This window comes from Echinops telfairi, unplaced genomic scaffold (assembly GCF_000313985.2).
Source record: "Echinops telfairi isolate 266 unplaced genomic scaffold, ASM31398v2 ScPeMD7_6;HRSCAF=24_0, whole genome shotgun sequence".
Taxonomy (NCBI): Eukaryota; Metazoa; Chordata; class Mammalia; order Afrosoricida; family Tenrecidae; genus Echinops; species Echinops telfairi.
The window spans coordinates 16265213-16283390 of record NW_022103902.1 but is presented as its reverse complement, the minus strand read 5'-3'; the positions used below and the strand labels follow the sequence as shown (position 1 = coordinate 16283390).

Genomic DNA, 18178 nt, shown 5'->3' with positions numbered 1-18178 from the left:
ACCTCTGTAGTGTCTCCTTTTAAGTCTAGTGGGATGGCAAATGGACACATCCCAACAATTGGGTTGCATATGCCTTATTTGCCATTTCTGACCCCAGGGGTATCATATCTCATGCATTCATTAGTAAGCCATCTTTTCCCCTTGGTGGATGACAAACACCTAACATTTGCATAGTCCCACCCAGTCATTTGGTGGAAGTTTCAATGGCTTTGGCTAAAAGAGTCCTATCAACTAATTCACTGAAAATATTGTACTGAGTCAGTTCGGCCAATCACTAAAAGACAGGCATTTTATGAAATATCTAGAATTAGACAAAATCATAAAGAAAAAACTATCAGTAGTCACTAGAGAGTGAAGACTTAGACATAGAGGAGATGAGGAGAATGAATAGTTTACTGGATACTGAGTTTCTATTTGGGGGTGATGAAAATGCTTTGGAAATAAATAGTGGTGAGACTGTACAATATGGAGAATGTTACTAATGTCATTGATGTCGACACTTATATATGGTTAAAATAACAAAATTGCATGCTATAGACTCTTTACCACAATTAATATTCATAATTTAAAAATATATAAGTTACAATGTGAAAAAAGATGTAACTAACTTTTTTAACTTGATTTTGCTGATTCCTAAAATATAAAACCACCATGTGTAATACACAAAAATGAACAAGACTACTCTAGCTCTCAAGGGAGTTTTACGATGGACCAAACACTCTAGCCCGAGAGTCCATGGAAGGAAATAAAATCAGGAGGCGGTAGAGCTTTGACTAAATCTGAGTGAAGCCAGTCTCGGGGTTCAGCCAAGAGTGCCCTCTGCTCAGTTGCATGTCCAGCTTCAGTAGTGAGGACAGTCTTCCTGACTGGCTCTAATCTGTAGGTTGGAGAAGAGGCTTCTTTTAAATCACCCCACCCCCACCCCGCAGCTGCCATGTTCAGAGAAGAGTGTCACACACCTGCATGAAATCGTGAAGGGCCTAAGTGTAAGATCATGTAGACACCAGCTCCTATCTTTCATTACATACAGGTTTGAGAGGGCGCGATCTGCAATGAGAAAACCTATATACAGAGGGGAGAGCCAAAGTCAGGGTGCAATGTCTCTGCAGTAGAGACACTCCAAGGCCCAGCTCTTGATAAGGGATGGGCTTAAGTCCATTCCCTGAACACGGCCTGCAACACAGGACAGGATTCCACAAAGAGGCAGTTCATAATTCAAAGATTTGCAAAGAAGCATTGACCCATCAGCCAAGTTATTTACAGAGGGGAGGGGGGCATGGGCTGGGAACGTCAAGTAACTAATAAGTTTGCCGACTGCTGCCTGGTGCAGCTTTAGTCTGGGAACAGGAGGGAAGTGTCTGTTTGAGGTGGAGAGACAGGCCTGCCATTGCTTCATCAGCTCCCATGGCTGAGGCAACAGCATTCTCCCATGGGTCATGAACCAAGGAAGGTGGTGGCCCTGTTCTGTTTGTCTAAGGAGTCAATAGGTTTTCCCCCACACCTAAGGAGGTGAGCTTTTGGGAAGTGGGAAGAGGTCTTAAAACAGAGGATTTCAAAAAACAAAACAAAACAGGGGGATTTCACCTTTTCCACATTTATCTCCTAAGTATAATTGCATCCAATAAAGGTCTTGCTATGGTGCAAGATTATAAGAATGAAAAAAAAAAACTGCCTTGGAAGCTATTGTGATTCATAATAACCCTGTAAGGCAGAGTAGAACCACTCCATAGGGTTTCTGAGGGGTGTAAATCTTTACAACTTTTTGGTTTGCATCTTAATCTTGAACTAAACTGAACCACCAGAACTCCTTAGGAATGGGTTAGGGAGAAATAAATACTATTATTCACTATCTAATAGGCTAATCCATTCACTCATAATATTCAAGGACCTTTACATGCCAATCACTTCTATGAGAACCGGGTGTGCCAGGAAGCATTCAGTCTACTAGCCCAAACCCAAATCCAAACCATCCAAACCAGGTCTGGCAAATTGTTCTGCTAGCTGTACACCACCACCCCCCTTAAAGGGAAGTATACACACTGAAAGTTGTCTTAAAGACTTGAACGGATATGTGTTTCACCTTCGATTTTCTTATATTGCCAGTGGCATTGAGGATTCTCAAGACACTCCCTTGAGATTACCTGTATTATCAGACACCGCTACAGTCAGGATTAGAATTCATTAACAGACAGAGAGTGTGCTTGCTGTTATGAGCTATGGGAGGATGTTTATCCTGCAGTGCAACATTATTTGCTTCATCAGTATAGGAACGGCGCGATCTCTCATCAGGATGAGACAGCCTTGAAGCTTCGTCACTGCAGTGCAGTAAGAAGTGACTAAAATGGCTCTTCCTCGCCTCTTTCTGCTGATTAAAAAAAAAAAAGACTTCCCAAGGGCTTCCGTGCAGTTGCTATAGCAACACTATGTCTGAGTCAGAACTATTAACAATCACCATGGCAACAAGTGTCTCTCTTGCCATTTCCAGAAACGCCATTGCTTTTGGACTAGAATCATCACACCATGAAAAAAGGGGTGGGGCTTTCCTCTCACTAGGAATTAAGGATACTTTCTCCAAACAACTTATCCAAAAACTGTTTTAAATAAAATAAAGGAAATTATAGGGGATGCATGTGATCACCAGCTGACTATTTTCTTTCCTAAAAGACTATTGTTTAATGGAGATAAGGATTAATTTGTTCAATAATTGATGTGGTCAGTGTGTTTTCCCTAATAAGATCCAGTATGTATAAAGTTCTTTGCATTTTTATAAATTCTAATAACTGTAAATTCTCTTTCTCTTGTTCTGGTCTTTATGTCTCTGCTTAATTTTTCCCCCATCACTCTGTCAGACACCCTCTTGAATATTTAGCAGAGCAGAATTCTTTAGAGATTTGTGGATCACACTTGTCAAGTTAGAAGCAGTAGAAAGCATCACACATATTTCTGGAATGGCACCAATATTGGTGTGCGTGGGTGCCATGGGAATTGGCTGTGGGGGGACTGTGGGCCCATTATCTTCTGCTTCTTCTTCAGACACAAGGTGGTAAAATGTCAAGAATGAACCTTGCCTGGATTTTCACTCGTGGTGGGGTGTCCACAGGGATTAACTGGAAACTGGAGCAAAATCAGTGTACTGCACTCTAGTCTCTGAGACCTGCTGGACTGTCCTCCCTGTTACTTCACATCCTCACCCCCCGCCCCCTCAGTACTGCCCAGGACACCTCGTCATTCTGTAATCTCCCTTCCCTCGTCATACCATGTCAGGTCACACAATGATCGTTTCTGGAAATTGTTTTCTTAGATCAGAGTTGTTAGAACCAGAGTGGCCACTACGATCAGAATCCGTTTCTATGTGCATCGACAAAGGTGCAAGAACGACATCCCCTCCACCTCCTAAATCTAAGGTCAAGTGACATCGAATTTCAGGTTGATATTTTTCTTTCCAGGTACCTTGTTTAATAAAATAAGGATCCTGCATTCTAATGCGTCTATCAGAGCTCATTCTCAGGAGAAAGAAAGTACAATCGAAGACAAGCCAACTTTACAACAGAGAACCTAAGTCTGCCAGTGAAAGTAGGAGCGTAATAGAGGTCACCTTTCTCATCGCTGTGAATCTTAGGTCATTTGATTGGTCGTGTTCAGATAGAAGCTGGGGAAGTAGGATGAGGGGAAGGAGAGGAAACAAAATGTAAGTGCTTCATGCATGTCTAGTCAATATAATGAGAAAGGCTCTTAAAGCAGTTATTGAGAGGTCAGAAAGGCCTGGAAGGTCCAAAGAAAAGAGGAGTTAAAAGAAAAACTGAGAGAGAAAATGTTGTACTTCCTAATGAACCCACCTGTGAGTGAGGCTCCCCAACTTGGCCGCACTGCACTGACAATGGCCAGGCCATACCTGGCTTGGTAGGAGACAGTATTCCTCCTTCAGAGATGGAACATGACATTGGAACGACCACTTTTGCAAAATTTTCTCTGGAAATTACATAATTTGTTTACAGATTGCTCCCATGTTGACTTTTTGGAAAGGCTTTTGTCTTCTTCCGTGTTCTGAATGGGATCAAGGGAACCCATCTCTGGAGAAGAAATCTGAGACTCTGGGATGAGGTGAAATTACTTGCTTTCTCTCTTCCTAGACTTGAAGCACTGGTTGATGAAGATCAAGAATCGCAGGTTTCAATATGGATTGCAACTCAATGCAAATAACACCAAAATCCTCATCCCTGGGCCAATCGGTAACATCATGACGAACAGAGAAAAGAGATAATGTCAAGGAATTTGTATCAGGTGGTGAGTTAAAGTTTATTGTGCCAACCTGGCCGATAAACACATGTGGGGTTAATTGAAGGGCGGAGAGATAAATGGCTCGGTGAGCCTCACCTTTCTTGTTCCCGGGTCTCTTGCTTTCTGATGGTCGGACCAGGGTGCAGCTGCCTTAACCAGGTCCCTGCTTCAGCTGGCAAGGCTCACTTCCTGCAAGACATCCCTGAGGAGAAGCCACATGGACCTACCCTGATGCAGTCCTGGGTGCTGGAGCAGCCGTGTGGAGACCGCTGCCAGCGCTGAGATGCTTACACATTCACTGATTCGGCTTTCCTCCTGCAATTGGCATCATTGCATCTGTTTTGTGAGATGGAGGAGGACTTTGTAGATTGGTGTCAGACATATGCATGCTGCACTTGTGGGCTTGGGCAACAAGGTTGGGATGTTTTCTTGATGTGCACTTACTGTTTATATAAAACTCTCTCTTATACATATGTTTTTGTGGATTTGTTTATCTAAAGTACCCAGACTAACACAGGTGGGGTTCTCAAAACCAGTGACACTTGCAGTGTGATACTCTGTAGTACACAGGGTTGCAGTGAATTGGAACCAACCAAATGGCAACTAACAACAGGGTTCTAATAGCTATATTCTTTGTAACAGAGAATCTCTGATCACCAAGAAAGGTCACTGGCAGAGTGCATGCCAGATCCCTACCTGCAGTGGTGGAGGCAGTAGAAGCACCAGAGGCTACAGCACTGACTGAAGCCATGAGACAGGGCTGAGGAGCAGCAGAGAAGAACAAGGACCCCAGGCCAAAGAACCACAGGGCTGAGAGACTGAGGACAAACAGACTGGCCATGAAGAGGGGCATGGACCAAAGGACTGTATCCTTACCATCTTGGAATCTGTTAGATTCTCTAGTGAACTCCATAAACGCGAGTGTTTGCAGTGAGTTCTTGGTAGTCACTGCAACGGATGATCTAACCCAAAGAGAATAGAGTGCTGTGGGCAGGACAGCTGAAGTCAGAATATTATAAAGAAGAGGGAATGATAGAACCATGTCTGGCCTCTGCCTCATAGGGATTCATCCATGGGTAAATGTGAAGTGGAATTTTCTTTCCCAGTAGAGAAATAGGATGAGGTCGCCTAAAAGCCAGGATAAAATGCAGATCTGTTCAACCTCATCATTTTGCAGATCAGCAAGGCTCACTTTAAAAACTCGACCCTTGAGGCCATCAGATGCAATTTTGGTTCCTTGAGTCCTGGTGACTAGTGTTTTCCCAATCTTTCTGATATTGAACATAGCTGATGCCTGCACAGCATACCAATCTTTCTTAGAAAAGGGATCAACCACTTTCTTCTTAGCTCCTTTTGTGCCACCTTTTGTAAGGCGCTTGTTCTTGCCCACCGCCATGGTGCCGTGAGGTTGCATTTGGAAAATTGAAGCTTATTACTGAGGATGTTTAGGGCAAACACTTCCTGACCAACTTCCCTGGTGTGGCTCTTACGTGGGACAAGATGCGCTTCATGGTCAAACAATGGCAGACCGTGATGGAAGCTCATGTTGATGTCAAGACTGCCAATGGGCATCTGCTTCGTCCATTCTGTGTTGGTTTTACTGAAAAACACAATAATCCAATTCGGAGGACCACTTATGCTCAGCACCAGCAAGTCTGCCGAATATGGAAGAAAATGATGGAAATCATGACCCCAGAGGTGCAGAGAAATGACTTGAAAGAAGTGGTCAATAATTTTATTCCAGACAGCATTGGGAAAGGCAGAGAAAAGGCGTGGCAGTCTATTTCATCTCTCCATGATGTGTTTGTCAGAAAAGTAAAGATGCTGAAGAAGCAAGCCCAAGTTTGATTTGGGAAAACTCATCGAGCTTCATGGCGAAGGTGGAAGTCCTGGAGAAACTACTAGAAATGAGACAGGTACAAATGTTGAATGAGCTGATGACTATGAGCCACTAGTTCAAGAATCTGTTAAAAATCCAGACTTAATGTTGACAGATAAAAGGTTTTATTGTTTTAAAAAAAATGTAGGTATCTGTTTTTCCAGCCCTCCAGGATTACTCTAGCACAGTGGTTCCCAACCTTCCTAAGGCCATGCCCCTTTAAGACAGTTCCTCATGTTGTCGTGACCCCCAACCATAAAATTATTCTTGTTGCTACTTCACACTGACAGTTTGCTACAGTTATGAATCATAATGTAAATACCTGATATGCAGGATGTATTTCCATTATTACAAATTGAACATAATTAAAGCATAGTGATTAATCACAAAACAACATGCAATTCTATATTGTGAACTATTTATTTCTAATTACAAATCAATGAAATTTTGTCTTGATGCATGGTATAGCATGGGTAGCAGTCTTCATGCCGGGTACTTGTATGTGGGTGTAACTGCATGTGGGCGGACCTGCCTGGAGACAGATAGAGGAGCGGTGTCTCGGCTCCTAAGACCATGGGAAATATGTGTTTTCAGATGGTCTTAGGCGACCCCTGTGAAAGGGTCGTTCGACCCCCAAAGAGTTTGCGACCCATAGATTGAGGACTACTGCTCTAGCACCTCACTACCCCCACCCCAACAGTAAAGTCCAAATCGGGAAATAATGCCTAGGCTTCATTAAAAAGAATTAGTAGGAGATGAAACACACTGAAAGGATATTTCAGTTAAGAATTAAACAAGTGAAGTTTTCCCAAATGGGTAGGAAGTGGACTTGCAAAAATCTTCTCATGTGAACTGCTCTTATTCGCTAACAATACTTTTACTAGGGAAATATACCCAAGGGTTTTTGTACTCCGTTTGTGAAGCTATAGTATAGATTAAGACTACTGTTAAAGTTGCCTAGTATAAAGTGTGTATAACTCTTGGCTATAAAAATAAAAGTTCCCTATTGACTGGAACTTGGCAAACAAAATTTGATTAAATTAAGTAATTTATTTACTTTTTACCCAAAGGGAGGCAACACGCCCCAGTGAATCCAGCTGTTCTAAAGTCAGAAGATGGGACTTTGCATTCCAATCTGCCATTTATATATTTGGAAAGTTCCTCAATTTCTCCCCAGTTGAAAAAAAAAAGGGGGGGAATAGTTTTTGCCTCCTCTGCTTTATCCTAGGAGTCCCTGGAGGGTGCAAATGTTCCTGTCCTGTAGCAGCTTGAGCCTGGAGCCCCGGTGGCACTGTGGTTTAGTAATGGGCTATTATTCAGAAGCTCAACCATTCAACAACCCCCACCCCCAACCCCCGCCCCAGATGCTCTGTGGGAGAAAAGGCCTGGAATCTGCTACAGTAAAGATTATAGGTTGGGAAACCCTCTGAGGCAGTTCTACTCAGTCATACAGGGCCATCAATACACAACCACATGATACCAAAAGCTACCCATGGCTGTCACCTTGAATCCAGTTCATGGATTACTGGTGCAGAGCTGAGAGCCAGGGGGGTTTCTTGGTTACAAACTCTACGGAAGCCTTTCTTTCATGGCACCACTGGGTAAGCTCAAAAGAGCAACCTTCCCACCAGTATTGGAAAACAAACCCATTTATGCTACCCAGGAACCTTCTGCTGCCATTGGGATTTCAAATGTTATCACGGTCCCTCAGGGCAGACGGGCTTCCGTGGAGCTGGTGCCCTGCTTTCCAAACAGTGCGAATGAAAACCTCACGGATCACCACAGAATTTTCTCCAATGATGGGATCAAAGATACGCCCCCTCGGGGAGAGGGACCTACAAAGCAGCCACACAATGGACTCAAACATATCGAAGATCAGGAAGATGAAGCAGGACAGGGCAGCATGTTGTTTTGTTCGACAGGAGGCTGCCATCAATCAAGGCGGGGGACATAACCAATAAATTCTTTCCAACGCTATGGGATCCTGGGTTCGGAAAGTACCACAGAACAAGTACAGCTAGATTAAATCAATGGAGCCCGGTTTAGCCGTATGCCAGTAGACACAGCAAGTGGCAGAGACAGAGCTTTCTGGCAAAAGACCTATTCTAAACAGTTTGAAATATTTTTGCCTACAATTTTTTAAAAATGGATAAAAAGAGGTGCTCACTCCATGAGCTCCAATTCAAACCTTGTTTTATTGTTTCTAACTGTGCTTGTGCATGCATAAATGACCTCTTCACAACAGTTACAACTTTAGGAAAGAAATTACTTTGTAACACACTCTCTCTATTGCTACTTTTAAGGAAGCTAATGTATGTTCCTCTTTTCTTTGCTACTGTCTTAGGAGCACACACATACTGACATAGGCTAGAATCGCTCAGTTATCACATCCTGGAATCTCATGTCAGAAGCTGTCCTGTGTAAGCAGCAGCCTGGGTGACTCAAGTAGTTAAGCTCCATTCTTTCCAGCCAAACCATTCCTTCCAGCGTGACCCTCTGCTGAGAATTTGCATTTCCACCCCAGACATATTGAATCAGAATCTACATTTTTTCAAAAGGATCACAGATTTGAATGCTGCCTATCGAGTGGAAGTGCAAATTCTCATCAGGTGGGCTGAGCCAGAATAAAGTGGTTTGAAGCCATGATAAGCCCACAGATGCGAATCTAAGCATTCGTTGGTGGTTTCGCCCCACCAGCCAGCCACTCCATAGAACAAAAGCCTGGCCATCTGCTTGCATAAAGATGATAGCCAAGGCAGCCCCCTGGAGCAAGTTCTACTCTGTAATCAACTCGGCCGCAACAGGTTGCCTTTTGCTGGGGTTTTGATTTTTCTTCTTGGTTCTGAATAAGGCCTCCCTGGTGGATCACAGTACCTCTCAGAGATCTACTTCTGACAAAATCAGCCATGGTAAACACTACAAAGTGCAGTGCTAGTCTGACAGGCATAGGGTGGACTCAGAACTGGCTCACGGGCAACTGGGGGTGGTCAGTAGTGGTCCTGGACCACTCAGCTGCAGAACTGATTGTACGGAACAGTGATAGCATGAATGTCTCACTTGAGCTGTCAAGTCCTGTGAAATCTGCTGGCTGTTTGAAAGTGAGCAGTAACCCTTAAGGAAGAGAATTCTACTCTTCCCCTCCAAGTCTTCCCTGGTCTCTCGAGACCTCCTGATCTCCCCTAAACTCAGAGAACGTTTAACTCTGTTCCGCTCCACCTTCTACAACGCAAGTATATGTTCTCTGCGTCCAGAATATATACTTTGTTTGCTTGTTTGCTTGCTTACAGCAAAGATAAATATTTTACATATCCTCATTAATAAATGTTTTTATTTGAGAGTTCTGTGAAGCCTTAAAAAAACAAGCAAACAAACAGAAACCCCTAGTGCCTGCTGAGATGTGAACACAGGAAATTCCTCCCTCTGGGCACAGTGGCTGAGCCCTGGGACTGTAATGGGTACTTGTTGGGCTGCTAACCTCAAGGTGAGCAAACTGAAGCCACCAGCTCTGCTCCCTGGGAGAAAGGGGAGGCAGCCTATCCCTGTAAAGAGTGAGTCTCAGAAACCCACAGTGGCCGTTAGTTCGATTCTGACCTGTGGGATCGCTGTGGGTCAGAATTGACTCGATGGCAGTCCGTTTGCTTGTCTTCAGTTTGGGCTCAGGAAGTCGCTTTTCTTTGCAACCTTGCCTACTGAGTATAGGAAATGCTTCGGGGGTACCTTGAAGAAAGTTATTTTATTTTATATAGATGGACCTTATTTGAGTCAAAAAGGTACAGATTGATGGCTTACCTTCATCCTCACTAATCAGACCTTGAGGATATTAATAGAGAAATACCTGGAAACATAGGTACAATAATCACTTACGAGGTGTTAAGTATTGTCTGAGTATCTCAGATAGTCCAAATGTGATGATTTCATATTCAAATAAACTTGGTTACTACTCTAGTCCACCCCACCCATGAAGTTTTCATTGACCCTCTCCTCTTATAAGAAGGGAACATTTTCAGCATTTCAGGTGAAAACAAACACACACTATTATTTTGGTTCTTTTGTTGGTAGCAACAAAAAATGTCTGGTTAATTTGAATAAGAACTGTATTATTGGAAAGGAATTTGAGAATGTACATGATTAAAAATATAACTGAAGAAGCCCACTTAGTTCAGAGAGAACCAGGTAGCTTGCCAACAGTCTTAACCACAATCCCAGTAGAATCAGAGTAGAGGCCTTCTCTGGGTATGGTGGGGGCCAGGGGGGGGGGTGTTGGGAGGGGAGAGTGATTATCCAAGTTTAAGGCACCTGCTTGACTACCTTAAAGTAACAGGATTGAGCAGAGGAATCTATAGGAAAACCCATGCTTCCATTGAATAATGATTTCGCCAAATAAGCTCCTGAACTCACCGAGCCCATGATACTGCAACAGCGTAGAGGGAGATCCCATTGCCACCTCCAAGAAAGCATTAAGAAGCTTTAAAATAATTGAGAAAAAGATATTGGGTTTCTCCAAAGGAAATATTCACTACAATCATCAAGCACCACCCCTTTCTCTTCGGAGATAGAGGCAATATTAGACCTATTCTCTCCAAGCTTTGTTGGCACTTAGTAAAAGTAGAGAAATTATGTGTGTCTGATGCCCAGAACCTCCTGGAGGACCTTGTCCCATCAGGGCATCATAAGTTCTCCAATGTACAGCAGTCACATAAACTTATAAAATGAAGATTCTATGCATTTGTCTGTGTCTCTATGCATCCCAGCATGTAAACCAGGTGCTTAGTTTAGTAGCATTGATAGCATTTGAGTCTGACTTAGTTGGATAATGAATATCAGCAAAATGGTATTGGCAACTTTTAATAGTTTACAAGTTTGACATTTCTCTTTCTTGAGAGGAACCCTGTCCTGTTAGCATTGGAATGGCTAGCTAAAGTAAAGGGTTGTGCCAGACGAGGAATGCCTAAGCTCCCACCAAACTGTTCCATACTGCTCTAATCTCTGCCCCTATCCGGCTCATCTGGAGCCAAGTTAGGACTTATATCCTAATACTCACTCACACCTTGCCTAATCATAGTACCTGTAAATGAGAAAATGACAAGAACAACCTGTCATTTACCAAGTCAGCATGCTTAGTAGCTGTCATCCAAAAAGTATGCCAGAAAGCCAAAAGAGCTCTTATTTTACACAAGCCTATAAAATAATGATTCTTCTTATACATGCTTTGCTATGTCTATTCAATATTTATACATTATAATGTAGCAGCAAAATGTGTATTTACTCTGATTACTAGGTCGTTTTCACTTCCTGGCGATTTGGCTGATAATTGCTAGTCAGTGTGTTTTCTAAGCGCTAAATGAGCAACATGCTAGTACTGATGAAAGTTGTACGTGCCATTTTAGCACGGTGCCAGGCATAGGAGCTGGGACCACAGGAGTGCCAATTGTAAAGACTTGCTCTGTACTGCCCAAGCTAGGGCTCTCATTTGCTCATCCAACATTCAGAAGTTATAGATGCAGTTATACGATTCATGTACCTAGAATGATGCTTATTGTGATTAATTAAGATTTTGGCTAGCCCATGAACCAAGCTGAAAATATTCTGAAGTATCTTTGCTGTATGTGGTACTCTGCAATGACTACCAACCAAAGCAATTGCCAGCGAGTCAACTCTTGCTCACAGCGACCTTAGGTGCATCAGACTACACAGTTCAGATCCCTGCCAACTCTTTCCTCAATGGTGTGAATTTAGAGGCTGAAATTTTGGTTATGTCCCATGCTGGTTAAAAGTAGCTTCAGAAATCTACACCTGTTCCACAGGTGCTACCATGTACTCAAAAACCCTCACTGCCATTAACTTGATCCCAACTCGGAGTGATCCTACGTGACAGAGTAGAGCTGCCCTGCTTGGCTTCCTTGGATGTTACCTATTGACAAGATCAGGCAGCCTCATCATTCCCTTGTGGAGTGGCTGGTAGATTCAAACCACACACCTTTGGGTTTGCAGCTTACTGCGTAGCTACAGTCCATGGTCTAGGAGCCATTGCTGACCTCCTCTGGCTTTCCCATTGCCACGAGGCAGGGTCAGGCACACTTGCGTCCTCCATCTTCCCTTTCTTATTCTACTCTGACACCGACCTCTCCTCACATGGCACTCTACTTGTATGCTGGTTCCACCATTTGTTGCAATGGCCACATAGAATTCAATGACAATATTCAAAATTATAGGGCTTTATTAGGGAAGTTAATAGGTTGCCACAAGTCAGCATCAGTGAAACAGTTCGGGTCCAGTCATTAGTCCACCACAGCAACTCTCCTCAGCGAGCCACCAAGTCCCTTTCTGGTCCTCGGCCTCTCGGCCATGTGGAGTAGTCTGCTTTCCACTCTGTCTCACAATTCCATACTCCTGGGTCAGATGAGAAGGTACCACATATTCTCAGTGCTGCTCCTCTGAGTCTCCGTACCACAGTCTCTGGTGCATCCGGTATCAGCTGCTACCACTTCAGAAAGAGATCTGAAATATGCTATTTCTCTGATCTTTGGCTTTCTCTCTCAGCTGCTGCTTCAAAAAATGACGCATCATTATAGCCTGGGGTGGGGGTCGGGGAGCTGGCTTCTAATGAAAACTAACCAAGTCCTTCTACCAGTCCTACACACACCTTATTTGCATAGTTCCACTCAATCATTTGTAAGAGTTACAGAGACTGGGGTCAAAGAGCCATATTAAGAATTCCACTCCACCTCAGTGGACCACTCTGCCACCAGGTGGCCTTTCCTTCTCTTTGAAGAAGTAGGTAGGTGAAATGAAGTCTTATCATCCTTGCCTCTAAGAAGCACTCTGGCTGTACTTCTCCCAAGACAAGTTTGTTTGTTCTACTTTCTGTATTTGTTGTCAGCATTGTAATTCAAATTCATCAATTCTTCTTCAGTCTTCCATATTCAATGTCTAATTTTCACATGCATCTGAGGCATTGAAAATACCATGGCTTGGGTCAGGTGCACTTTAGTCCAATCTTACATGCATCTTATTGACAGCTGCCCAGACTTAGGGAAGGCAAAGGAAGATAAAAGCTGGAGGTGCCGTGCCTGGTTTTATTTCTTGAAGGTTGAGGTGAACATTAGTAGCAACACTAGATGAGCTGATTAATGTTGAACCCCTGTAGCCTTCAGGAGTCCTGGTGGTATCATGGTTATGAGTTGGGCTGCCAGCGGTAAGGTTGTGGTGCAAGGACATGAGTGATTCCACAGTAGAAAGATAAGGATGTCTTCTCCCATAAATATGTACAACTCAGAAGCCCTAAGGAGCAGTTCTACTCTGTCCTATAGGGTCACTGTGAGTTGACTCTATGGCAGTGAGGTTGGTTTTAGTTTATGTCCTTAAGAGAGCACATATTCAAACACGGTTTATAGAACTGTATGGAAAGAAGTCAGACGTCACAAGCAGAAACAAAGAGGTGAACTCATATGCCCTCTACAAATAAACTTCCAACTCACATATTTTTCTGTAGCCTCACTTTCTAGTAATAGAGAGTGTTCCATACTGATAAAGAGACCAGACTATAAAGACAAGCAAGGGAAAGGAGGATAAAGGAGGATTGACATTCTGGAAATCTATTCAAGGTAGACCATAGAATGAATAATTAGTCTCAGAGCTTGCCCCGTGGGTTTACAATTTAAATTATGAAGTGGTTGCTGGAAGGTAATTACAGGTGTTCCTGCAAAAGCAGCAAGAAAATTTGCAAGTTTCTGATTTCAGATGCAGAGGTGCCTTAGTAGCTAAAAAATTGTAATATAATTATTTTTAAGGACTGAAGAAAATAAAAATAAAGGACTCTGTAAAAACAGAGAATTAAAAAAAACACTAAACTTAAGAGTAAGTATTGTGTTATATATGTAGTTTGGAAATCTAAAAAGAAAGGATATTGTTACCAATGACAATACCGAAGCTACTCCATCATACTATATTTCTCAGCTTCCTCATGATTTCAATGCTTTCTACCTTCTAGATTATCTCTTCCATAGCTGTCTTACTTCTATACCCTGACTATAATTACAAGATAGACCCGCATTATATTTTGGGCTCCAAATATTTCTGTTAGGGTGAGCCTAACTGTCTTTGTGGGCTTAAGTCTTTCCTTATGTTTCAGTAAGAACGTCTGATTCTCAGTTTCTTCTAATAAACTAAGAGAACTGGTGGCAGAGTGGCTATGCTTTGAGCTGCAGTTCAAACGTGTTAGTCTGGGGAGACTAGAGAAACAAATTCATACAGACACTCATATGTGCATAAGAAAGAGCTTTATATACAATAGCAATTGAATATTGAGAAAACATTCCAGCCAGTCCATGTCAAGTCCATAAGTCCAATATTAGCCCATATACCTGATACCAAGCTATTTTATAGTCCTCTTCAGACTCACAAAACACATCCAATGACACTGAATGCAGGGAGATCTCAGACCAGTGTGTGGCAAGTCTTGTGGATCCAGTGATGGTGGAAACATCTCAGGGCTGGCAGGGATCTTCTTGTGGCTCTTCCAGCTCAGGGCACTAGCATAGTTCCATGTGTCTTGTCAGCTGCAATGTCTCCCAGGGAGTAAGCATGTGTCCCACCTCAAGCTATCCTTTATCTCCTTAGCGCCTCCAAATGAAGTCATTAGGCTGCCACCTCATTGACAGGCTAAACTCCACCCCTTTGCTCTTAATCCTCTCAAATTGACAACAGATTATGCAACTACCACATCAAACCAGCAGCAACTCCTCAGGAGAAAGACGGGCTTTCTACTCCCATAAACAGTTACAGTCTTGAAAACCCACAGGGGAGTCATTATGAGTCAGTATTGACTCCGTGGCAGTGAATTTGATTTTATAGGGTTTTTTCTGATAAACTAAAAAAGACATTAAACCTCTGGGTTTGGCATCTTCTTCTGTAAAATAACACTATGCTTAATTCACAGGATTCTCTGAGGACTTCACAGAGAGCATTTAAAATGTGGTCTTATGAAGCGCCCTTGAGTTGTTTCTGACTGATAGTGACCATGTGAATAATGGAACGAAGCATTGCTCAGTCCTGTGCCATTTTCACACTAGGCAGTATGTCCGATACTATGAATGTAAAATAGACCTCATAAATTGCAAAATGCAGGCCCAATGGGAGGGTATTTTTTGATATATTTTTTACTGATTTCATGAAATTGGGGTAGACAATGGGCACAAACACCAGAATGATTTCTAAAATAAATACAATAAAATAAAGCACTGTGTATATAATAAGTATGCTTACCATTTGTGTAGAAAAATATTAATGACCACATACTTGCAAGCACACAGAATAGCTCTAATCAGAGGGAAATCTGGTAGCAGACATTGACTGTGAGAGGTCCACTGACAGTCAAGGAGGAATGTGAATTCTCTCACCATTCTGCTGTACTCTTTTCCTCTAAAGGAACAAAGGAAGTGCATAACAAAAGTTCTCCTATTTCCCCTAGAGGGAAAGCGAGCAAACAAACACACACCCTGTTTGTGTTTGAAAGAAAGGCAATCTGATCCAACAAATATATTCTCCTGACATTTCATTAGCACTGAGCGGTAAGCTTCCTGGATCACCCTCAGTTTTCAAGAAAAGGCTACTGACCAGTCATTCTCTTAGAGGTACCCTAGATTTCAAGAACAAAAAGAGGCACAACACGAAAGGATCAATTATCAGGCATCAAAGAACAAAAAATCATATCATTGTGTGCTCACCTCCCTGATATGATCGCTGAAGACAAATGGGTGTATAAGCAAATGTAGCAAAGAAAGCTGATGGTGCTTAGCTATCAAAAGATATAGCATCTGGGGTCTTGAAGGCTTGAAGGTAACCAAGCAGCCATCTAGTTCAGAAGCAACAAAACCCACATGGAAGAAGCATACCAGCCTATGTGATCATGAGGTGTTGAAGGGATCAGGTTTCAGGCATCATCAGAACAAAAAAATCTTACATTAGTGAATGAGGGGGGAGTGTGGAGTGGAGAACTAAAGCCCAAATGTGCTTTACACAATTGATGTATGTATGGATTGTGGTAAGAGTTGTATGAGCCCCTAATAAAATGATTAAAAAAAAAAAAAGAGGCACAAGAGGTGCAAGAAGAGGAGAATCTGTGACTTAGACCCATACTTTGGGCCAAGCTCAAATATCTCTGTTGTTTACATATTTCACGGTTAAAAACAGCTTTCACATATATAATCCTAAGAATTCCCGAAGAAGTTGATGTTGTCATCTCATTTATAGACAACTCTAATACAGAGTGTTTAAATGACTCACTGCGAGGCAACAGCTAAGAGATGCAAGTGTACTTTCCATAAATAACTGCCTGGCCGGAAATTGATGACACATTCAAGCGGAGTACTGTGAGGAGAGTTTAATAAAAGGTTTGTTGACAAAGGAGAACTCTTATTGCCAAAAAAGCGGCATGGGAAGGGGCACCTGACAGGAGCGTTAACCTCTGATTGAGCGGTGAATCTAACCTGCAATGAACTTTCAAGGATGAAGCTAGAGGACTGATACCTCTCTCCCTCCCATCTCTCGTGGAAGGTCTCATTGTCTTGAATCCAACTGGAGTATAGAGAGTCATAAGATTAACTGATGCTGGTCACACAGGTATGCCTCCGTGGGCCATGGGGCTGTGTAAATATGGATCTGGAAGCACAACTGGGAAATGTCCAGCACAGCTACTGACCCTGGAGAGTAGTCTGACCATTTGAATCATGCAACCCAAACCAGACTTGTTTATATAACAATTAAGAATAAGCTAAATATTGTGTATGATTAAAAAGTACTGAATGAATTGAATGCTTGCGCAAGAAATAGTATTTCCTTATGTTTTTCAGTTCACCTTACTCTTTACTCCAAATTCTTCTCTCCCTAAACTAGTAGGGACTGAAATTTCATTCTTTCAAATTCTATTTCTCAATCTATACAAAGGAATTGGATTTCCTAAAGAATCAAAACATCAGGGACACTCTTGATGATGGCCCTTCACCCACAATGCTATTAAATTCACCCACACCCCAGGCTACATTGTCTCTTGAGTCCAAGGCTAATGACACAGGCCATCAGAATTTTGGCCCAAACTGAGTATTTTAATGTCTCCAAGCCAACCTTTGAACATGCTGTGTACCATACCTCGCCAGTATCTTCCTCCTCATGGGGCCCTGTCTTCCTTATGGAACATGCTGTTTCTCTCTGTTTCCCCGGGCGGGCGCCTCTCGCTTTGTCACGCCCCATCAGTGAGGGCTGTGGGCACATGGGGAGAAAGCAAACATACAATGTATTTCCAATAAATGATTCGACCATAGTGTGAAGGGCAGGAGGATAAAGTGACTTCTCAGTGTGGGGAACTTTCAAGATTAACTAAGGAATTTATAATGCAGGGAGGTTATAGGTGGCTTCATCTCAAACTTATGCGAAGCTACTCTGAAGGTCTGAATATAGAGTCTGAAGGAGAAGGGGGCGGGGAAAAACAAGAAAAAATATCGGTGCAACTAATTTTGTCAAAAAAATAATAAAATTGAACAGGTTTATTTCTATGGCAGACTTACTCAGACACTTGAACACAATGACATGTTTCAAAAACAAAGAAATTTAGTATGCAGTGCTCAGGTTCATTTCATGTGGTGGTTATATACTTGTCAATTTGAGGATTGGGCATGTAGGGATGGAGTCTAGCCTGTCAATCAGGTCATAGCCAATGAGGCTTCTGTGTGGGCATAGCCTTACCCTAAGGATTCTGGGAATTCCAGTATTTCCTCCTTTGAGGTGGGAGACTCTGCTCACACCCTGGGAGACAAAGCAGCTGACAAGACACATGGACCCACCCTGATGCAGAGACCCCTGCCAGTGCTGAGATGTTTCCAATGCCACTGGATCCAAGGACTTTCTACCCTGTGATCTTCCACATTCAGCATCATTGCATGTGCTCCATGAGTCTGAAGAGGACTTCATAGATTGGCATCAAACATATGGGCTAATATCAGACTTATGGGCTTGATCTGGACTGGG

The 18178-nt window shown here is 42.7% G+C and overlaps 1 protein-coding gene and 1 pseudogene across 1 annotated transcript; one reads left to right on the top strand and one right to left on the bottom strand.

Annotated features, from left to right (window-relative positions):
- Positions 1–5344: 5344 nt before the first annotated feature.
- LOC101661097 (40S ribosomal protein S3a-like) lies at positions 5345–5674 on the bottom strand. The gene has a single exon (XM_045286155.1). It carries the CDS (start codon positions 5672–5674, stop codon positions 5345–5347), a length of 330 nt encoding a protein of 109 aa, XP_045142090.1.
- A 17-nt stretch (positions 5675–5691) lies between these two features.
- LOC101660783 lies at positions 5692–6340 on the top strand (annotated as a pseudogene).
- The last annotated feature ends 11838 nt before the right edge of the window (positions 6341–18178 follow it).